The 24,161-nt window shown below is 43.7% G+C and overlaps 1 protein-coding gene across 1 annotated transcript in view; it reads right to left on the reverse strand.

Annotated features, from left to right (window-relative positions):
• DNAH10 (dynein axonemal heavy chain 10) overlaps window positions 1-24,161 on the reverse strand; it is a 141,189-nt gene that overhangs the window by 105,215 nt on the left and 11,813 nt on the right. The window contains exons 5-16 of the mRNA XM_058531258.1: window positions 22,548-22,663; window positions 19,838-20,054; window positions 15,523-15,680; window positions 14,580-14,810; window positions 11,525-11,715; window positions 10,339-10,537; window positions 7,705-7,899; window positions 5,543-5,713; window positions 2,841-3,017; window positions 1,879-2,004; window positions 807-979; window positions 224-375 (exon numbers count right to left, since the gene is read on the reverse strand). Coding sequence (XP_058387241.1) covers window positions 224-375; window positions 807-979; window positions 1,879-2,004; window positions 2,841-3,017; window positions 5,543-5,713; window positions 7,705-7,899; window positions 10,339-10,537; window positions 11,525-11,715; window positions 14,580-14,810; window positions 15,523-15,680; window positions 19,838-20,054; window positions 22,548-22,663 — 2,106 coding nt within the window. The remainder of the gene's footprint in view (window positions 1-223; window positions 376-806; window positions 980-1,878; window positions 2,005-2,840; window positions 3,018-5,542; window positions 5,714-7,704; window positions 7,900-10,338; window positions 10,538-11,524; window positions 11,716-14,579; window positions 14,811-15,522; window positions 15,681-19,837; window positions 20,055-22,547; window positions 22,664-24,161) is intronic.

The raw sequence follows: 24,161 nt of genomic DNA on the forward strand, positions 1-24,161 counted from the left end.
GCATCGATGCGCGCCCGGGATGCGAACCCGGGCCGCCAGTAGCGGAGCGCGCACTTAACCGCTAAGCCACGAGGCTGGCCCAAGCATTCTTTATTAATGCTCAAAACTTGTTTGTTAACCATATCTATATACATACAAAAATTATAATTCAACTAAAACAATCTAAAAGAATTATTTTTGCATCCCAAAGTCTAAAAGGCAATAGATAGATGAATTATGTTACCTAGTGAGTTCCAGTTCAACCTCTTATATCCAGACCTAAACACTCTTAATAATTCCTGGGAATGATCGTCGAGGAGAAGAGATTCTGCCTCATTCAATGTTCCTGTAAGCATGTGATAATGATCCAACATACGCTGTATTCCATCTGTGTACCTGCACATTACAAGAAAGTCATGGACATGAGGAAAGTACAGTGGAGCTCATAAAAAGCTTAATAACCTTATAGACAGGTTACAAAAGACCGTTAACCAGCCTAAAACTCTGATCAAGAGATTTGCAGAAATTTAAAACAATGCCACTCTTCCCACTAACTTTCTTTTTTGGAAAATATTGGTTACTTTTCATTTAAAAATGTTATTTATGTTAACATGGAATAGGTTTTTTATTGTTATTTTTAGAGGAAACAATAAACGCACAGTGTAAACATTTCTTAGTTTTCATTTCTAATGTGGTAAATATTGGTAGTTACAAAATCCACAAAAATGAGAGCTTTTGGTGAAGGGAATTCTCAATAATTTTTAAGAGTGTAAAGGGATCCTGAGACCAAAAAGTGCACTGTTGATTTAAGAGAAGCATTTTTTTACCTAAGGAATTTGTCCTCCTGGAGAGCAACATTCCTTGCTAATTCCGGAACAGGGAATCCCAGCTGTTCCAAGTACTTTGCTTCATTAATAATCTCTCTGAGAGCAGGTGAAAAATTGATGGCAAAAACAGCCCCCCTGTCAGAGCTCGCAGAATCATCAGCAAGGGTAGAAGTCTGTGGAAGAGATGTTTCATAAGCGTGGGAAGGGAGGTCCAAGAAGCAATCAGATTGACACAACCATGTTAAACGTGAATTGAAAAAGATCAATGTAGATTGACCGATGTCCTGACAGACTGGGGAGCTGGCTGGAACTAGCTAGAAGACATATTTTGTCTGGTGAACAGTTTTTAAAGAATTCAATTTAGTTGCCCACATTCGAAAACTAGGCAATTTCGTGTGAAAAACCAGAATTCTGGCTTCTCTTGAAAAATTGGAAAAACTGATAACATATGGCGAGAAGAGACTGGAGTTGGGGAGTAGCCGCCCCTGTTGATAGCACCTGAGCAGTCCTGTTCCCAGTAGGTCCAACCCGGCCCTCTTCACTCATTTTGGCTCCTATGTCAGAAGGAGAATTTCAGAGACCAACGACCTAAAACCTCCAGGCCGAGAACTTTCCTCCCTCACAGCTCGTATTTATTTATGGCACACTTGCTGTGCGCCAGGCCCAGTGCTAAAGATAAGGATGAATCATGTGAAATGGCATTTTTCTGTAGGTTAAAAATGGCTGACTGACAGCTGTTTCACATATGGTTCCATTAATATTCTGCATGTTTATGTCATCTGATCCAACTCATTTTACAAATGGGGAAAATGAGGCACAGGGTTAAGCCACTTGCCCAAGGAGTCAAAAGGGCTGCCCAACTCCAGCCCATTTCCTAACCATGGTGTTACGCGTCTCCATCTCTTTCCTTTCCGCCTCTCCTCTTCTCCCCAGTTTCTGCCCTTCTTCGCCTTGGATTTTGGAATTACCTATCAATTTCGTGAGTGTCAACAAAGCAAACCTCAAGAAAGTGATGGGCGCCATCATCTTACACGGCCGCCATAATCTGGGACAAGGCTCTGGAAACACACACCTTCGTAAGCAGACTCTTCTTCATGAGAGTCGGCAGGATCTGCTCGGTCGTCTCTCTCCACTGCTTGTACTTCTTATCTTCGTAGTCTTTCATTGTCCTACCCACTTCCAAATACTTTTGTTTCACCTATCAAAGAATTCAGGCAATTGTCATTTTGTCCTTGGAAATAACATTTTCTCCTCTCTCCCTCTTTAAAAAAAAAATTATCTCTTAACATCTTTTGCAAAAGGAAGTAGACAAATTTGCACAAATTCTGGAGGGTTTGTTTGAGATGGAACAGCTTGAAATCCAGGCCGACCAGCAGGGATCAGCAAATCTCAGCTCGTGGGCTGCCCTCAGTACAGCCCACGAGCTGAGAATGGCTATTACATTTTTAAATGATTAGAAGAAAATCGAAAAGGACAACAACGCTTCAGTGACACGTGGAAACTATGAAATTCAAATTTCAGCACCCATAAATGAAGCGTTTTTGGCACACAGCCACGTCTGTTCCTTTACATGTTATCTATGGCTACTTTCTCGCTACAAGAATTGAGTGCAACAGAGACTGTATGATCCATAAATGCCTAAAATATTTACTCGCTGGACCTTTAAAGATTAAACTCGTTGGCAACAACGAGTTGACAAAACGTTTGTCAACTCCCGAAATATAACATAGAAAAATCCATGGATGAGGGAGGGAGGGCATTATCAGAAAGATGGCGGTCACCCTCCAGAGCAGCTGAAGATCAAGCTGAGGGAGAGGCCTCCTCCAGGCCTCCCACCTGGAACAGGTCATATATATTAAGATGCCAAAGATAAAGAACACAAAAGGTAGTTTTAAATCTGAGTCCTAAATCGAGGACCGCGGGAAGGACTTTCTAAGTTGCAGGCATGGATTTGAAACTGAGCTGCTTCTCACACAAGCAACTCTACGTGGCCTGCGAAATTACAAAAGGGGCAGTTCCAGCAAAGCATCCTACTTCTCTCCCTCGGTCACTGTCCAATATCTCCTCCACTTCTTGGAACCTGAGGATGGTGTGCTTAATCCGGAAGAACAGGGACCGTTCCCAGTAGATTGCACCGGCTACCGGAGGGTGATTCTTATACAGTGGCGGATTCTCAAGGTTCTGAACAAAGATTTTATTAACCACATCAATCTGAAAAGCAATCAAATGTATTCTGTAAGCGAATAAACATCATCGTTCTAGCCAAGAAAGACAACCAGAGATATGTGTCTTTAAAGAAATGAACATTGGAATGACAAGAAATATTCTAAGACATAGGATAATGTTTTTTACTACTTATTATTTACTACTTTTCCTTATACTCTCTGGTAATTTTTTCTTTGGTTTAACATATGCAATGCTCCAAATTGCCTTATAATTGCAGACTGTGTACTATCATTTGACTGACTTATTAGAAATTTTGAAATCTGTTCTAGACATGACTGGTGGCCAGGCCTGCATTGTGTGTGTGTGTGTGTCTGTCTGTCTGTCTGTCTGTGTGTCTGTGCATGTGCCACTGAGAGTTTATAATTATTTACTACGTATTATTTTTTAAATCGTAGTAAAATACACTTCACATAAAATTTGCCATCTTAACCATTTTTAAGTGTACATTTCAATGGCATTAAGTACATTCACGTTGTTGTGCAACCATCACCACCATCTATCTCTAGAGCTCTTTTCATCTTCCAAAATTGAAACTCTGTCCCCATTAAACACTAACTCCCCACCACCCTCCCCCCAGCATTAGCAACTACCGTTCTTACTTTCTGTCTCTATGACTTAGAGTACTCTGAGCAACTCATATAAGTGGAATCAGAGTGTATCAGTCTTTTTGTCACTGGATTATTTCACTTAACATAATGGCCTCCAGGTTCATCCATGTTGTAGTGTATATCAGAATTTCCTTCCTTTTTAAAGCTGAATAATATTCCACTGTACGGATAGACCACATTTTGTTCATCCATTCATCTAGCAATAGACACTTGGGTTGTTTCCACCCTTTGGTGACTGTGAACAGTGCTGCTGTGAACATGGGTGTGCAAATATCTGTTTGACATTCTGCTTTCAATTCTTTCGGGTATGTACCCAGGAATGGAATTGCTGGACCATAGGGTCTGGACCTGCATTTTAAAAGAAGCATTTCCACACTCTCAACTGGGTAATTAGGTGTGGGAGGCAGAATAATAGCCCCCAATAATGGTCCTGATCCCCAGAACCTGTGACTATGCTGCATTAGACGACAAAGAGGAATTGAAGTTGCAGATAGAATTAGGGTTGCCAATGAGCTGACCTTAAAGCAGGGAAGATTATCCCGGACTATCTGGGTGAGTCCATGTAACCACAAGGGTCGTTAAAACAGGAAGAGGGAGGCAGGGGAGAGGGTCAGAGCGATTGCTGCGGGAGTGGCCATTGCGGCTCTGAAGAAGGAAGGGGGCCACGAATCTCTAGACGCCGGAAAGAGCAAGGACCTGGATTCTCCCCAGAGACTCCAGAAAGGAATACAGCCCTGCCGAGACCTTGATTTCCACCCAGTGAGACGGGCAGACTTCTGGCCTCCAGGACTGTACGTAAGATAACAAATTTGTGTTGTTTTAAGTCACTGTGTTTGTGGTAATTTGTTACAGCAGCAAGAGAAAACTAATATATAAGATCACTTTATCCTTTTATTTAATACTACCATGTTACCTAATTATTTCACATAGTCTCCCTTTATCTTCTTTTTTTTTTTTTAAAGATTTTATTTATTTATTTTCCCCCCAAAGCCCCAGTGAATAGTTGTATGTCATAGCTGCACATCCTTCTAGTTGCTGTACGTGGGACGCGGCCTCAGCATGGCCGGAGAAGCGGTGCGTCGGTGCGTGCCCGGGATCTGAACCTGGGCTGCCAGCAGCAGAGCACGCGCACTTAATCGCTAAGCCACGGGGCCGGCCCTCCCTTTATCTTCTGAATCAGAGGATAAGCATTATTTTTTGTCTATTTCTTTCACTAGATACCCACTTCTTTGAAGGCAGAATCTGTATTTTGTGCATCTCTCTATCTCTGTGCCTAACATCATACTTGGAATATGCGAGCCCTGGATAAATTTTTCTGAATTAATATATAAATACATATATGGGGGCCAGCCCAGTGGCGTAGCGGTTAAGTTTGTGCGTTCCGCTTCGGCGGCCCGGGGTTCGCCGGTTCAGATCCTGGGTGGGGACCTACTCACCACGTATCAAGCCATGCTGAGGCAGCATCCCACATAGAAGAGCTACAACTATGCTACACAACTATGTACTGGGGCTTTGGGGAGAAAAAAGAAAAAGAGGAAGATTGGCAACAGATGTTAGCACAGGGCCAATCTTCCTCAAAAAAATAAATAAATACATATACGATCTTTGCACATGGTTAGCTGGGACTACTGCCACTATTACTAGGATTATTATTACCACTGACTCACACAGGGCCCATCACACTGTGAGGTATATATTGTACCTGATAAATTCTTACTGAATTTCTCCATTAAATAAGCAAACCCACTTTGTCTTGGTTACCTGTATTATGTGACATGCTTATTTGAGAAAACTCCAGTTTCTCTGAATTAGATGGGAAAGACAGAAAACAGCGTGACTCAATGGTCCACGTTTTGCCAAGTGTGTTGTCTCTGCTACGGCAGCTATAGATCTTTCAGTTACCTCTTTGCAATACTGTGCAAGAATATCATTAAATTTCATCATCATCTGTCGATTAACAGCCTCCCGTGAACGAATATGCTTAAATTTTAAAAGCATGTCGAATGCGGCTTCAGCCGATCGAAGTGTCTTAAAAGATTCATCAATAAAATTTTTTGCTTCTTTCTCAATAACCTGCCAAAAAAAAAAAAAGTCAAAGAAAACAGCTCTCATCCTTGTAATTATCCTGCAAATGCAAAACGATAAGAAACTAGCAAAAGACAAATCAGTGCCTTGAGAAGGATTTCCACGGTGCTTTCAAGGAAGCTGGTGTCCAGTTAAAAAGAGCAGACTGGCTGCGGTGGTTTTCTGCTCTCCCTCCAACCAGCTCAAAATGACGGAAAAGGAATTTTCTAAAGCACAGTCGTGCCTCACTTAACGGCGGGGATAGGTTCTGAGATATGCGTCGTTAGGTGATTTCATCGTTGTGTGAACACCATAGAGTATGCTTACACACACCTAGATGGTACAGCCTGCTACACTCCTAGGCTGTATGGTACTGATCTCATGGGACCACCATCGTATATGCTGTCCATCGTTGACCAAAATGTCATTATGCGGCACATGACTGTAGTAACTTATATAAACAAGAAAATGGAAGAGGACACAACAGCAAAGAAGATAGTTCAGAAGCTTTTTGGAAGGAGTTTTTTTAACAGAAGGCAGAGAATTACAACCTAACGCTGGCAATAGGGGAGCTGGCGGGGACCTGTGTGCTCCCCACAGAAAGCTCTGGGAGGCTGAGCATTTAGAGGCACCAGGCACAGGAAGGGGAGGGGCAAACAGAGGCTCCTTCCACCCTGCACAGCCGGGCCATCATGCATCCTCTATACCCCCACCCCACCCCTCTCTACAAAGACCGAAAGGTTAGTTCTAGAAAAATTAAATCATTAAAATAGATGTCCCATGAAACCTTTCTTAGGAAGTTACTAAAAAATGTGCCTGGGCAAAACAAAGGAGTAAACAAGGAAAGAGGAAGACGTGAAATCTAGAAGACAGGATCCAACACAGATGAGAGAAGATAGGAAGTCCTAGGGCAACTGTTTTGAAACAGGTCTGAAGAGCAAACAATGTAGACTGGGGCAGAAAGACAGCAAGCTCTGGGAGAAAGACCTCCAGGAAAATAATAGCACTGATATGTTTGAGTAGATGGAACCCAATATTGATAGGTGTGTGGCAGAGATGTTAGAGCAGTTGGAAAAAATTAACAATGCATATGTAAATAACCAGGCAAATGAAAATAAAAGCAATGACTAACTCCAGGAAAAACGAAGGGTTGGACAAGAAAGGGGGCATGGTTATGATGGCTTCTCGGCTCAGCAGTGAACAATATTTGCATAGACATAATGAGTAAACGCTGACCACTAATTTAACCAAAAGTTATCATAAAACTATGTTACATGACAGAGAGGCAAACGGGGGCTAGGAATAGGACAGTCAAGTCTCTGTCTACTCTGAAAAGTTAATAGATGCCTAAAACTGATTATATTTGATAAATCAGTAAATAACCACACTGGTATGTTCATTAGGAAATATGGAGGCAAGTAACAAAAGAAACACCTAGAATTGTGAGAAATGACAGCAGAATGGGGGCGGAGAGGGGTTAAGCATGGGGCTGCTTTATCTTATTATGGGCCTTTTAGTATTACCTGACTAAGCGACTTTGATGAAAAGTTCAATTTAAAAATAAATAACATTTAAAATAGAAGCTGATAATAAATTAGACACAATTAAAATGGAAATGTTTATGCAAACCAAGAGGAACTGTCTGAGGTTGCCCATATAAAAAGATGCTCTGAGGTTATAAAAATAATTACGTAAGACATAAAAGGGGGATGCCACAGATAGTGCCAATTATACACCCAACCACTCCGTATAAATGCTACTGTGTCTGCTCGACTTAAACTTATTCCACCTGGGGAGTAGGAGTGGTAACAAAGAAGACTGAGGAATGTTCACTTTTACCTTCTGCTCTTCTGTATTGTTTATATTTTTTACAAAAAGCAGGTATTACCTTTTGTGATTAAAAAAAATGACTCTAAGCATCATTCAATAACCCAACAAATTTAACAAGGGGAAGACGTGGCGTCCATGTCCAAGATCAAATGGACGGAGGTGTTACTTGCCAGAACTTCAATCTTGAATTCATCCATCACGTATTTCCAGTACTGGGAGGACTTGTTGCTGAAGGGGTCAAAGGTCAGGTTCTCCATGGGGGTGACCAGGCTGTCCACCCTGCACAGGACGTCGTCGATGCGCTTGGGATCCCCTGTCACTGCTTTTAGTTCTGGACCAAATATGTTGTGAAATTCCTCCAAAACCTGTCCAATCGAACAAACACGAGGAGATTACCATCAGGTTTTCTCACGACTGTTGTAACCACAGATGGATTGCATGTCTGGATTTGCCTAAGGGCAAGAATTATGGCACACAGGCAACCTCCTCCCCGTCTAAGCCCTTTGGTACTATGCCCACGGCACACAGGACAAGATCCAGACGCTCTGACACAGCTTACAAGGTAGGCACGTTCGGGCCCCTACCTATGCCTCCAACCTCTTCCCATACTGCTGTTCCCTGCCACCGTGCAGCCACCCCCGCCCTCTGTCAGTTCCATGCTCCTTTCTGTCTCAGGGCCTTTGCACTTGCTGTTCGAAGTACCTAGCTAGCTACTACTCATCATCAAATATTACTTTGTCATGTCTGACCCTTTAGAGCAGGTCACACACTGATACACACTTCCAGAGCCCCCTCAACTGTTCTTTTCATGCACTCACCTCAGCTGTAGCTATGCATTTGTGTGATTATTGTGTCTACCATCTCTCTCTTCTACTAGACTGACTGTAAGCTCCACGAAGACATGTATGTGTTTGCCAGGGCCGGCCTCATATGTGTGCAAACCAGACAAGCACAAAAGGCCCCAGGCTCAGAGAGGCCCCACACTGGGTGTAAGGCTCTGCTATTACCAACTTGAAATTCTTAATAATTTTATCTTTGAACTTGGGTTTTGTAAATGAGGTGTGACGGGACAATCGTGCATGCGTGTGAGCAGAGGAGACGAGCGGGATCTGCGTGTCTGCCGTTCCACGTCACCCCACTCACAGACAGCGTGTGACGCCCCAGGGGCAGGGAATTCTGGTGGAGCCACGATGCGTGGGAGTTCAGGAGACTCAAGGCCGGTACAGGTGAGTGTGCTGCACCTACGATGAGTCCACAAGGACACCGAGAGCTCAGAGGCCACATTTTCCCTTCAAAACACAGCTTCAGGGGCTGGCCCGGTGGCGCAAGCGGTTAAGTGCGCGCGCTCCGCTGCGGCAGCCCGGGGTTCGCTGGTTCGGATCCCGGGCGCGCAGCGACGCACTGCTTGGTAAGCCATGCTGTGGCGGCGTCCCATATAAAGTGGAGGAAGATAGGCACAGATGTTAGCCCAGGGCCGTCTTCCTCAGCAAAAAAAAAAAAAAAAAAAGAGGAGGATTGGCAGATGTTAGCTCAGGGCTGATCTCCTCACAAAAAAAAAAAAAAAAAAAAAAAACACAGCTTCAAATGCAGAAGGAAGGCTAAGAAACGTTCTGAGAAACACTCCTGACCGAGGAACCCTGTGCTGTGTCGTTTCTTCCTCCTGTTCCCTGTGTTAGCCAACTGCTCACACTGACAGGGGTGGCGTGGAAGGAGCGGCAGAGGCGGGACAGCTCATGACCCCTCCCCTCTCAGCCCTGCCTCACTCCTCACCAAGCTGAAGGTGGAGACCCTGGAGAGCATGCTGGCATCGAGAAGTGAAAACCAGCTGCGTGCGCTGTGCGTGGTGTTTGCACTGTTCTGGTGACAGTGAAATACACCTGCATGTACCAGCTACGGAGTACAACCTGTGTCGTTTCAGGGATTCCATTCACGAGTTAAATGCCTTAATATTTGTGTTTTAAGTCGACACTGCACAATATAAAGATGAACGGTAAAATTCACACTAATAATTTAAACGTTTAATTTTTCTTTACATTGCTACAGTCGTGGCAAACAGGCCAGGGCAGGACACGTCAGAAGGAGGAAAGACCTTTATACTTTAATACTTCTAACAGCATTTTTTCCTGCTGTCTGAACAAGGGGTCCCACATTTTCGTTTGCTCTGCAGTGACCGAGCCAGCCCTGGGTTTTGCTCACCACTGTTTCTCAAGCAGCAAACAGTGCCTCGTCCGTGGTGAATTCTCAATAAAGATTTAGAATGAAGGAATGGCTGGACCTTCATGAGACAAGGACTGGTTAATTCATTGAATCAGCCACAAGCCCTTTGCACACTCGTTCAAAAGAGAGTGGGATCAGATAAACAAGGGAGGCACCGGCAAACAGGTAGCAGTTGAAGCAATGGGCAAGGATGACATAGCTTAAGGAGAGAGTGAAGAGAGAAGGTCTCAGACCACCTCTGAGGAACTCCAACATTTAACGTAAAGTCAGAGGAGGAGGATTTTGCAAAAGACACCAACAAGGAGCGGCCAGATGTCAAAGGAAAACCAAAAGCGGGAGGAGGAAGGGATGTCACAAAAGACAGGAAAAGTTGTGAAAGGTCTGGTGTGCTCTGGAATATTCTGGTACATTCTGTATGCTCTTTCAAGGGTTTCTCCTTACCGGACCCTGTCTGTCTCCCAGCCTCTACCTGACGTGGAGAGGCCCACTGTCAAAAAGCCAAATTTCTTCCCATCGGGCAAATTTCAACTGCAAATTCCAATTTCACCTTGGCACGCATGAAAGAAAATGCACTCCAGCTTCCCCACCTGCAAGATGTCGTAGAGATCCTGGCAGATGGTGGCCATGTAATCCGTTCTCTCAAATAGCCGTTTGCGGTCAAACTCCCACCGAGCTTCTCTCCCCGAAGCCTCGATCTTGGCTCTGATGTCGAAATAGGCCTTTTTCCACAGCTTGAGGGTGTTCTTAGCCTCCAAGGTTTTCTGTTGGGCACTCGCTCGATTTTCTCTGTGAAGCAGAGAGATGATGCGATGGGAGGGAAGGCAGAGCTGTGGTGGGTCAGAGCCACAGTCCCCGGGGGAGCAGGTTTCTAAGGGGAGAATTCTAAGCAAGGAGCAGAGCCTTCCTGATTTGACGGCCTCGTCGCGGAAAGCTTATGGGTGAGCCGCTGCTCTGCTGCTGTTTGCAGGGGTGCGGGCAGGAATTCCACGCTGCGACCCAGGCTGACCCTGGCTGCAGCCTCCCGCCCAGTGTACGAAGCTGTGGTTCACCCGGGAAGCTTTCTGTGAGAGCCGGAGGGGAGCGGGTGGCCTTGGGTGCCAGGCCAGAAGTCCACAGTGGGGGCTGCCACACCGGAGCAGAATGACAATGCCGAGATTTTGGTATCTATTTCATCTGTATAGATTTTTTTTTAAGAAAGTGAAAAAAGATCTGTGTCTCCTTTAACATTTGATCCTCAGAGGCTGTTCGCCTCTGGGGGGGCTGTTCCTTGTCTGGGGTCCAGGCCTGAGGATCCTCTGACCCTCTGCCTTGATCTCTCCAAGAATAACTGAGGAAGAAGATCCCGACTACAATTAATAACCTCTATATCCACAATGGAGTTTTATTTGGCCATGAAAAGGAGGGAAGAACTGACGCCTGCTACAACATGGATGAACCTGGGAAACATCATGCTGAATGAAAGAAGCCGATAATCAAAGACCACGTTTGTGGGAATGCTCAGAATAGGCAGATGCATAGAGAGGGAAAGGAGATTAGTGGCTGCCCAGGACCAGGGGTGGGGAGGGTGGGGATGACAGCTAAAGGGTACCAGGTTTCTTTTGGGGGTGAAGAAAATATTCTAAAATTGATTATGGTGATGGTTGCACAACTCTGTAAACAAACTAAAAGCCACTGAATTGTACATTTTAAATGGGTGAATTGTGCGGTGTGTGAATTATGTTTCAATAAAGCTGTCTAAGATCTTAAGACAAAACCAGTGTCGTCACTTCTTACTTGAACAAAGTCCTCAGATTCACCACCTTGCAGACCCTTTCGGCGATTTCCCAGGCAATCCGCTCCATGAGGGGAATCATCCTTTCGTCCCGATTGTAGTGTCGCGAGATGATCCACACGATCCTCAGGGCGCTCATCATGGAGGGGATCGTTTCCAACACAACGTGGAAGCTGGATCCGTGCGTTATGTTCTAACCGGGGAGACCCGTGCAAAGGAGAGAGCAACGCGAGCAACCTCAGCCTTGGGGTCAAACAGTTGGGGTCAAACAGTGTAATCAAGCAACAGGTGTGCAGAAAGTCTCCCCCTCTTAATTAAAAAAATGTGCTTACCATGGGAGAAAGTGTTTAACAAATGAAGTGCAAAATAGGTCTGTATGCATTGACATGGAAAGACAGATAAGACAATTAAAGTAAATAGAGCAGTTTGCAGAAGTGTATACAAAGTATGAGAGTGTGTGTGTGTATATATATTACATACATATATAAATACAGTATATTTAGTGGCAAGAGTGCCACTAAATGAATCAAAGCTGCCACTCTAGAGGTGACCTTAGCCAGTGTTTTCCAGGTAATGTGTCCCCCTGGCAGGAAGGGAGATGATTTTGACAGCATGCAGAACTTGATAAAAATATATTTATTTTAATGTGTATTAGAAAAACATATATAACTGGTATATCAAACTCACAATTGCACAAGTATTATTGTTTAAGATGAAGCTAAATTACACACACACACACACACACGAATAAATTTAAAGTCAACTTAAAGAAAAGTAAGGTTCAAGTGCACAAAGGGATGCTAAAATCATGAGAGCGGTACAAGAGTGACGGAGGCTGGGCTCTCACTGATCTTCACAAACCACGCATCTTGCAGAGAAGATAAGCAAATCCCAGAGAAGAAAATGACATTGTCACTAACAGCAACCCAGTGGCAGATTCCACTTGTCCCTCAAGCCCTCGGACTTGATCGGTTGTTGTAGCACTTACACAGTCAGCACCACTTGTGTGTGTGTATATATATACACTATATATATGCTATATGTATACACTACATATACACACTATACATACATTATATATATACACATTCTATATACACTGTATATACTATAAATACAGTATATATATACTACATACACTATATACACACTATGTATACACACTATATATATACACACTATATATACACTATATGTATACACTATACATACACTATGCATACATTATATATATACACACTCTACATACACCATATATATACTGTAAATACCGTATATATACACTATATATATACACACTATACATACATTATATATACACACTCTATATACACGATATATATACTATAAATACAGTATATATACACTACATACACTATATACACACTATGTATATACATTATATATATACACACTATATATACACTATATGTATACATACACTATATATATACATACTCTATATACACCATATATATACTATAAATACAGTATATATATACTACATACACTATATACACACTACATATACACATTATATATATACACTATATGTATACACTATACATACACTATATATATACATACTCTATATACACCATATATATACTACAAATACAGTTTATATACACTACATACACTATATATACACTATATATACATACTATATATACACTATATGTATATACTATATATATATACACTATACATACATTATATATATACACACTCTATACACACTATATATACACCATCTATATACTATAAATACAGTATATATATATACTACATACACTATATATACACTATATATATACACACACACTATATAGATACACTATGCACTATATGTATACAGTATATATACACACTATACATACATTATATATGTACACACTCTATACACACTATAAATACAGTATATATACACTACACACACTATATACACACTATATATATATACACACTATATACAGACTATATACATGTATGTACACACTTGTGCGACTTGCACAGCTGTTGTGCCAGTTGCTTCCCCAGCACCGCCCTTGACGTGCTGAGCGCTTTCATGCATAAGTTCATTTGAGCCTTCCCGCAACCATATGAGGTAGGTTCCCTCCTTGTCCCCGTTTTCCAGAGAAGGAAACAGGCTCAGAGAGGTTGCACACGCAGATCTGGGGGACTCCAGGGCCTGGGCCTGCACCACATGGTGCTTCCCCACACACAGCATGCCCTCAGCCACACAAATAGGAGTTGTGCTGGTCTCACTGCTGGGACAAGAACAGTTCCTAGCCTTGGAATATCGCAGCTTCACAGGATAAATTCAGAGGAGAGAGGAATCCCAAAAAAGGAAATTTCACTCCTGCGCTACTGGTGGGAATGTAAAACTGTACAGTGGCTCTGGAAAACAGTTTGGTGGTACCTCAGACAGTTAAATATGGAATTCCCACATGACCCAGCAATCCTTCTCCTAGGAATATATCCAAAAGAACTGACAGCAGGGACTCAAACAGCTATCTCTACACCAATGCTCATAGCGGCATTATTCATCAGAGCCAAAATGTGGAAATAACCTGCACCCATCAACAGATGGATGGATAATGTGGTGGATCCATACAATGGAATATTATGGAGTCTTAAAAAGGAATGAAATTCTGACATATGCTACAACATGGATGAACCTTGAAAACATGATGCCAAGTGGAATAAACCAGACACAGAAGGACAACTATTGTATGATTCCACTTACATGAAATACCCAGAACAGGCAAATTCATAGAGACAGAAAGTAGAAGACAGGTTACCAGGGGCTGGGGGGAGGGGAGAGCTATTGTCTAAGGGGAACAGAGTTCATGTTGGGGATGATGAAAAGGTTTTGCATATAGATAGTGATGATGGGTACACAGCATTGTGTATGTATTTAACCGCTTAATAAATATTATGTTATACATATTTCACCACAATTTTTAAAACGCTGAATTAAAAAAAAGGGACTAAAATCCACGTGAGACCTGATTTTCAGGGCTGACTTTCCGAAGAGCAGTAGGCCCAGCGTACCTTGAAATGGCGTTCCACGGTGGAAAGAAAACGCACGTTGTCTGAGGCCTCCATGTGGAGCTTGAACAACTCAGTTAGCACCGGCTGCAGGTTAGCCACCAGCATAGAATCTGATTTCCTGATCACATCCAAGACTTTTCTCACTATTGGAAGTTTTGTCTGCTCATGGAGTGCACTTAGAGTTGCATTTCTTTCCCGCCAGAATTCAATTTCAGCCAGAGGACCATTTCCCTGAGAGGTGACACGAACACACAGACAACTGTCATCATGAGTGCAGAGTAGACTGCACTTGTGGTTGTTCCTCCAGGACCCACTCCTCTCTTCCCAACTGCTTCGTATAGGGACCAATCCATACAAGGACTCAGGCATGGGCGCTTGATCTAGGATGGTGCACTCACAGTGAATCTCAGGACTCCAGCTGGGAATATTAGACAAAGACACTCCTTCTCTCTCTGGATAATGTGGTGTGAGGAAGTGGGGCCAGGCTGCTACAAACTGTTACCATGAAGGAAACCAGCCTGAGGAGGAAGCCCCCACAGAGAGGAGGATGGAACCAGGAGATTCACAGAGAAACACAGCCAGAGTCCTGATCAAACCATACCTGAAACCAGACCTGCCTCTGGACGTTTCAGTTATGTAAGCCAACAAAATTCTCTTTCTTGTTTAAGCCAGCTGAGCTCCGTTTCCTGTTTTTGGCTGCACAAGCAATCTGACTGATGCACAGTATTATCTTTATCAATCCAGCGAGCTGTCTGGTAGCACACTAACATCAGAAAGCCCAAGAAGGATATCTTGGGTACGTCTACTTTGATCTTTTAAGGAGGTCACAAAACAGTAAGAAGAGAGGCTAGGTCACAGAGAGCCCCGGATTCCTGGCCTGCTCTTTCTCGGGGTGGCAGGCGTGAACTATAATAGGGATCTTCGAAAGCACTGCAGAAGTTACCTGAGGTGTCTTTTTCAGCTGGCCCTCGACAGCTGTGGATATCTGATTCAGCCAGTTGATCACACACTGCTCCAAGATCTCAACGGTTTCCGGGTCAGCCGCCAGGTAGGACACCTCACCGTCTACACTGATGCTGGGCATTTCCAACTTGATCTCACCTAGTAGAATAAAAATGGTGAGTCAGCCACTCGTTTGGGAAACATGATTACAGAAAATAATGTTCAAGTTAATCAGCTGCTCTTGTCTCCATATATTAGTATAATAAGGTTGGATACGTCCTCTGTCCTAATCTATCTATATCTCCTTCTCTTTCATTAGAATGTAACTAAAACATTTTAGATCATTGTTCCAGTATCAAGTTCAACCAAAATGATTTAGTTATTTAAGATGTTCCTGAATTTACAACCTAGTGACTTTCATTTAAAAATTGAACAACCAACCAGAGATCAAAAGATACTTGAGAAAACCTCCAGCATGAAACAGTCCAAGATAAATCAGAAACCATGACCTCAGAGGAAAGTGGGATAATGTAAAGAAAAGAAGAAATAATTTTTTAAATCCCAACTATTAGTCTCAGAGATTTCAGACAACATGGCATCCATCAAACAAGAACAGAATGCTGTAGAAAAGGTACAATCACAAAATAAGAGGTCTTAAAAATTAAAAATGTGATAGCTAATATGAAAAATTCAGTCAAAGGTTGGGAAGATAAGAGTTGAGGAAAAGTTCAGGAAAGTAGATAACAAAAACAGAGACAGAAAATACAAAAGGAAAGATAATGAATCAACAGCATCCATCCAACAAGAACATTAGCAAGAGAGAACAGAGACAAATAGTGGAGGAAATTATCAAGGGAATTTTCCAAAATGAAAGCCTAGGTCTTCAGACTGAAAATACAGAGTGCTTAGCAAAACGAAAGGAAAAGGAACCACACAAAGGCCCATCACCATGACACTAGGGATATAGAGACGATCCTGAAAGTTGATATTAAGGGGAGGAGAAAAAAGGCCACCTAAAAACAAAAAGGAAAACCAAAAGAGCATCCAATTTCTCATCAGGAACTCCGGGTGCTGGAAAATGATGAAGAAAACTGTATTCAAAATTCAGTGCTAGAATTGCTTTCAACTTAGTCTTCTAGACCCCAACAAATTACAGTCGTCCCCCCTTATCCTCAGGGGATGCATTCCAAGACCCCCAGGGTGCGCCTGAAGCCACGGAAAGTACTGAACCCTGTATGTACCATGTTTTTTCCTATACATACATACCTATGATAAAGTTTAATTTATGAATTAGGCACAGGAAGAGATTAACAATAACTAGTAATAAAATAGAACAGTTATAACAACATGCTATAACAAAAGTTAATGTAGATCTTCGGAACCTCGGCACATGATTTTTTTCTTTCGTTATTAAGTCGAGAACTTGCACCTTAAAGGAAGCACTTTACAGCTTCTCTTTGGCATATCTGAATTGCCAGCATCACTGCTCCTGCGCTTTGGGGCCATTAAGTAAAATAAGGGTTGCTTGTACACAAGCACCGTGACACCGCAACAGTCTATCTGATAACCCAGACGGCTACTAAGTGACTGGCGCGCAGGTAGTGTATATAGCGTGGACGTGCTGGACAAAGGGACGAGTCACGTCCCGGGCAGGACAGAGCAGGACGGTACAAGATTTCATCACGCTACTCAGAACGGCACGCAATTTCAAATTTATGAATTGTTTATTTTCGGAATTTTCCATTTAATACTTTCAGACAGTGGTTGACCACGGGTAACTGAAATCGCGGAAAGCGAAACCGTGGATAAACGGGGACTACTGTATTAACTAACTACGAAGATAGAATAAAGTCATTTTCAGACACGCAAGTTCGCATACAATTATTTCCCACACCCCTTTTCTAAGCAAGTTACTTAAGGATATATTCCTGCACAAGAGGGAGTAAAACCCAACTAGAGAAAAAGAGCTGGGACCCAGGAAACACTGCGTCGGGGCTGGCAGCCACGCAACACGCTGAGAGAGCAACTAGCCCGCGTGGCACCAGAGAACGGGGACACCGGGAGGGAGGGTGACAACCAAGAGCGCTGTACAACATGTTATTTATAAGATATTTTAAGAAAAGACCCGCAACTGGGAATGCTGGGGAAGGAAGGGAACAGCTGGACAGGAAAGGAAAGATGATCCAAGTGTCCAACTCTGCTCCGCAGTCAATAATATTCCCATAGCCGTAATAACGTGAAAACACGGGTCACTATCTAATGGAAAGAAGGAATGTAACTATCACGGAAGCCGGCGGCACAGGAGGCAGCAGGGGATGGACTCTCCATCGTCAAGCCAGGAAATAATACCTAACGTCCACGATTAAGCAGCAGCCGCAGTGTCAGCACACGCTTTAGAGACAAGGCGGAACTATCAACAGACACAGCCGAAGAATTCAAGTCGCCTCGAGGGAGCAGAACCGCCGGATCCGGAAGGTGAGGGGCGTCAGTTTTTCATCTCACTCTATCTGTTAGCACTATTTAATTTTTGTAAACCTTATGTACGTATTACTTCAAAAATATATCATAAATACACATACTTATATACAAATATTTATTAATATGTTTAATATAAGTATATTTGCTACATGCATGCTAATACAATACACATATTAACAACTCATGCCGCCACAGATTACCTGACATTTATGATCTCATGCATCTTAAAGAAAAAGGGTAAAAGAGCTTTTTTAACTGACAGCCAATTACCTTTAAAAAGCTATTCGTAAATGTCTCATAAATAAAAACAAATTTCTTCCTTGAGATGATGTTATAGAATAGGGGTTGGCAAACTTGTTCTTAAAGCGCCAGATAGTGAATATTTTCAGCTTTGCAGACCAAGAGGTAAAACTGAAGAGAGAACATAGGTCCTTATATAATCATTTAAAGTCTAACCATTTAAAGCTGTAAATGCTGTTCTTAGCACACAGGCCACACGAAACCAGGCAGCGGGTTGGAGACGGCCCTGCACCATAATCTGCTGACACCCGTTATAGAATATTAATTCATCTGCTTTCCCGGTGTTTTAAATAGTACATGCTTATTGTGGAAAAATATGAAAAAAGACAGAAAAACCATCTTACTCTCACAGCCTAATCAGTGATAGTCACTGATCACATTTTAGAGCATTTCCTTCCAGTACTTTATCTAAAACACAAAAATGTTTCCACTCATCTACTTTTTACACCAAAAACAAGACGCATAAATCATATGTAAGATTATGAGAGATGTTTCACATCTCTGCTACTTTATACCAATTCAAGGAGAGTGAGAGAAACATCAGGCAGACACATGAAGAGAATGGCCCAAAAGACAGTTAAGGGAACAGAGAGACAGCAAGGGAGAAACTGCACTTTTGGGGAAAAAATAATAACACTCTAAAATAGAAGCCTGAAGAAACACTTCCATGGCATATTATAGAAAGTCTGGATTTCTACACGTGTGTCTAGTCTTCTCATTTCCAACAGAGAAAATTCCTACAAAGTGGGGCGTGTTAAATTTTAAGGGGAAAAGAGTTTATTTTCGTAGAGTAGCAACGCCATCTTGCAGACCCTAATCGCCCTTGCTGACAAATGCTCTGTGTCTTTTCACGATGTGGGGCTCTCAAAAGTATAACCAGCAAATGGGACTCAGGATCCTCACTAAACCAGCCTCTCGACCTTCCCGTTCTCCACTCACAACACACAATCTCCCATCCACCCAGGCTCTGGGAGGCTAGCCCTGCCACCCACCGCACGTAATGAGGTGCAGAGCAGGTTGATCCAACAGTAGCTGCTGCAGGCCCACCATGATAACGAAGCCAAAACCCAGCCATCAACTCCTTGTTGTTCACAGACACCCCACTCTTTCCAACCTCCCTTCATTTGCTCAGGGATTTATCCCTGCCTGAAATGCCCTTGCTCCCCAACTCCACCTACTAAAACCTTGCCCATCCTTTTAGATGAAGCCACATGCCACCTCCTTCAGGAAGTCTCCTTTGATTTCCCCCAACTTCTCCAACATGGTCTCCCTCTTCCAAATCCCAAAGGCCCTAGTATCTTTCTCAAGCTCCTTATTCTGCCATAGTTCTTTGGGCACCGGATGATAAGACCCTTGAGGACAAGGATTCATCATTCCTCTTTGTGTCTCCTACAATGACCAGCTCAGTGTCTTTCATACAGTGAGCAGATAAACAAGAATGATCATAAATTAAAACAAAAAATCTCCTGGACTCTTAGATTACTTTCTTCAAGTAAATTCATCATGCTTACCGCAGAAGGAGAAAAATGAAGCCTCACCTTCAAGTTGCTGCATTGTCCTTTGAATACCACTTGCAAATTTCTGGATGTTCATTAAAAATTCATCCCGTATTAACTGAATACTGTGATATTGTACGCCTTCCCCGGGCATGGCAGGTAGGTCCATTTCATACTCAGGGGAGTCAGAGATTTCTGCAGATGTGAATGCCGTGGTTGCCTCCTTGTGCTGATTGAAGGATAAAGCTGGCAAGAAAACCTGAAATGCCAAGTGTGTGAAACAAATCACACGACGTCATGTTCAATAATTCACACACTTCAGTCGCCTCTGGCTTTGAATATTCCACACCAGGAGGTACAAAGATAGTGACAAAGTGAAAACTACTCAAGCCCAGAGCACAGATCCAAAGAGAGAGAAATTATATTTGACTTAAGATGACCCAAGGGTAAAGAATTGGACCCAAGCCTGAGGTGACCACCCAGAAGGTGATATTGAATTTCTTTAGCTGCCACCAGCCACAGGGGAGCTAAATTAGAAACTGACCCAGGGAAATGAGAAACTGGGTGTTAACCCATCGGCTCAGCGCCACCCTAGTTCGTGTGAAGGTTAAAATAAAGACGGTGCTGAGGATGCGGTCTTTTTGAAATTTAGTTGAAATGCATGAAAAGCACGCATTTATGAAGTCACTTGAATACAATGACAAAGCTCACCCCACACAAAATGTGGTGCACACTCGCCTGTGGGTTTGTTTGGTGGATTGGTGGGTGGGTTGGTTGGTTGCTTGGGTTTGGGTTAGGGTTTTTAGTTTTGCCTATTTTTCTTAAAATTTGACACATCTTTTAAGACTCTTTTAATCTACATGTACTTGCAGTTTAGTGAAGAACCCAGAAGGTTTGGCCTGTAGAGCTTCCCAGTCCAGATTTTGCTGACGGCACGTGCACGGTGGAGTTCAGCAAAGCTCCTCTGCCAGCATCCATTGATGGCCAAGCCTAGATCCACGAGCCCACTGGGAGGTGCAGAACTGAAATACGCTCTTTCGAAAATTTCTTTTTGCTAGAGCTGAGATACTTTTACAAAGAGACACTTCTCTCACCTACTATTTGATTATCCAGTGTATCTCATATGGGGATGGCAGAATAAACGCTTGGATCCTTCTCTTTATTTGCCCAATTTTCAAAATAATGAATTGGTTCCCTATCAGCCTGGCCCCTGGTTTTCCTCCTTCCTCCATCTCTCTCCTTCTGTCTTCTCTCCCTTGGTTGCTTCATCCAGTCCCTCGGCTTGACACCATCTCCATGCCGATGGCTCCCACATTCTAAAGGTTGGCTCTGGTTGGCATGTGGAGATTGTAGTGTGGGGACAACAGCAGAAGCTGGGAGATATATCAGGGGCCAACTGCAATAGTCCTAGCAAAAGAGGGTATCAAGGCCACCCCATCCAAAATTTCAAAAGCCGCACCTTTGCCAGCTGCCAGCATTCCCTGTGCCCCTCCTGGCTTCCTCTTTCTGCTCACCTCCTCCTGCCATCTGACACACTAGACACTTTCTCACTGATCTTGTTTCATGTAGGTCCTCCCGACTAGGATGTAAGCTCCATGAGGCAGAGACCCTGGCTGCATCGTCACTGCTGTGGAATACAGTAGGTGCTCAATACATATTCACTGGAGGAAGGCCTTGAGTTCTCCCCCGAGCTCCAGATTCATACAGCCCACTTCATACCTCAACTTGGACGTCTAGAGGGCTCCCAAGCTTAACACGGGCAAAAGAGAATGCTTGGTTTTCCCTGCAGATGTTTTCCCCATCTACCCTATCTCAGTAATGACCCCACCGTCCCCCATCAAGACAAGTCCTAAGAGTCACTCTTGATGCTCTCTTTTCCTAACCCTCCATATTCAAGTCATCACCAAGTCCCGTTGGCTCTATCCCCAACATATTATTGACACTGTCTGCTTCCCTCTCCCTCCCCTGATTGAACTCTAGAGCCTAAACAACCATCTCCCTCCAGCTGGACTCTTCCACGGCCTCCTGTTAGGTCTACCCTTCCCTTAAGCTCTTGCCCCCGCTCTCACAAGGTGGTTTTCACCCAACAGCCAGAGGAAAGATGCAAACCAGAGCACGTTATTCCCCTGCTTCAAACCTACCTTCTTTTCCAACCTTCCTTCACTACTCTCCTGCCACGCTGGCCATGCTTCTGTTCCTGGGCTAAGCTCAGTCTGCTCCTGCCTCAGGACATTTGCACATGCTGTTTTCTCTGCCTAGGATGCTCTTCCTCCAAATCTTCACATGTCTGACGCCTTCACCTCATTCAGGTCTCAATTCAATGCCACCTCCTCCTCTGAGGGCTTTCCTGATCACTTCAGTCCCACCCTATTACATTTCCCCAATAACTTATCATTAGTGGAGTTAGGCTGTTTGTGAGTTTTCTATTGTTTGTCTATAAAGAAAGCTCAGACATCACCTCCTCAGTGAGGCCGTCCCTTACCACCATGCCACACCCCCACAGTCCCTCTTGATCACATTACTAGCGTTATTGAACTATGCCACCCGTCACTACCCGGTATTTTTTGTTGTGTGTCTTTCCATATAAGCTCCTAGAGCGCAGGGGTGTCGTGTGCCCTGCTCACTGCTCTACCCTCAGGACCCACGGCAGCACCTGGAACAAAGAGCTGCCGACTACCTGTTTGTGGAACAAATGAACCAGACGACCTTAATCTTTAAACATGCTGAGATTTCGTCCCTTGTCCATATTTACCTGACATATAATATCCCTCAGAAAATGCAGCACGTTAGCATTTATAATTCCGTACTCCATCGTTTCGGGCATAATTTCCATGGCCTCCTTCATGTCGGTCGCTTCGGGGATTGTCTCTAAGTGGGAAGAGAGGCAGAGGGTGAGATGAGTGGGGAAGGGGCGGACGTTAGCACTTCCAGGTGTACGAGAACCTGCTCCTTCTTCCTGAGGAGCCACAAAGGAACGTTCCAGGCACAGACTCAGAATACACGCTAATTTCTATTCGGATGAATCCCTCGTCCTATGAGAACCCGAAATAAATGCCGAGCACTGGGGTCCACGGGTTCACACAGCGGTGCCAAGAACCACACACGTGAGCTGATCTGGCCGGAGCGTCTAAAGCCAGACAAGGGGAGAAACAATCTGGGTTTTCCAGAAACGTCTGTTGGGTTCCTTGCATGGCCCGTCTGCCCACTCCCAGCAACGCCCCGTCAATTCATCGCCAAAGGACCTTTTGAGTCACGGGGCTTTTTAAAGACGTGTTGGGTAACAGCCTACCCTTCTGCCCGGGGTTTTATCTGACCCGTATCACTTCACCCGACCAAACTCACTCAGCACGGGGCACGTTTTGAGGGCCACCTGGACGCTTCCCTCGACCTAATTGGGGAGCGGAATGGAAATACAACAAATTCATCCACTGAGGCGATTATCTCACAAGCCTCCGTCTTTATGCCTCCCTCGTATCTGTGTAGACGAGCACTAGTCTTCATTTGATACTTTTCTTTATATCAAACGCTTCTTTACTTAAGTAAATTTATTTTAAAGGGAAACTACGTAAGAACCCAGTATGAGAAAGAAAGAGAGCTTGACCTCAATGAGAGATGAGTAAAAAATCAATATGATGAGAATGAATCATTAAATTTATTTTTTAAACGAATTTATCAGTAACCACCAGTCTTAAAGTCAGGCCAGACGCTGTTGCCGCTCTGCCCAAGGCCGACGTGTCGCGATTAATGCTGTTATATGGGAAAGCACCGAGCTGAGACCGGCTCCTCGGGACGAGAACCATAACGGGAACAGTGCGCTCGGGAGAGAGCGCGAGCCTATTTAATGCTGGGCCTCTGCACATCCTCTTTCTTACTTCTTGTTCCCACCTACTTGGGAAGAACGAATTACAGAAGCTCAGAGCTTAGTGGTGAGGTCCTGACCCAAAGTGCCAGCAAAGTTCAAAAACGAAAAAAAAAAAGGGCAACATAACGTTTGTTCTAGAATTTAGAGTGAGTCCTAAAATGTAACCGCACACGACCGATACAGGTTGCGAGGCAGAGGCAAAGACAGAAGAAACGGGGAAAATGCAGGTGGGGAGGGTGGAGAGTCAGCCTGAATCGAGTATGGCAAGAGGAAGAGCTGGGGGTCAGAGGAGACCAGAGAGCAACAATCACTGGGGAAGTCACTAAAATACCCCAGGTGCTGCCCAGATGGACAAGTACAAAGGGAACATCCTGCCCAAAAGTTACCCTGCAGGATGAACCTGGCCTCTGAGCAGCTCTTCGTTTTAAATCACACAGCCACGTGGAGAAAACCACTACAGCTCATCTTATAACTCGGGGTCACATCATTTTGAATCTCCCTCTA

This window comes from Diceros bicornis, chromosome 35 (assembly GCF_020826845.1).
Source record: "Diceros bicornis minor isolate mBicDic1 chromosome 35, mDicBic1.mat.cur, whole genome shotgun sequence".
In the NCBI taxonomy this organism is placed as follows: domain Eukaryota; kingdom Metazoa; phylum Chordata; class Mammalia; order Perissodactyla; family Rhinocerotidae; genus Diceros; species Diceros bicornis.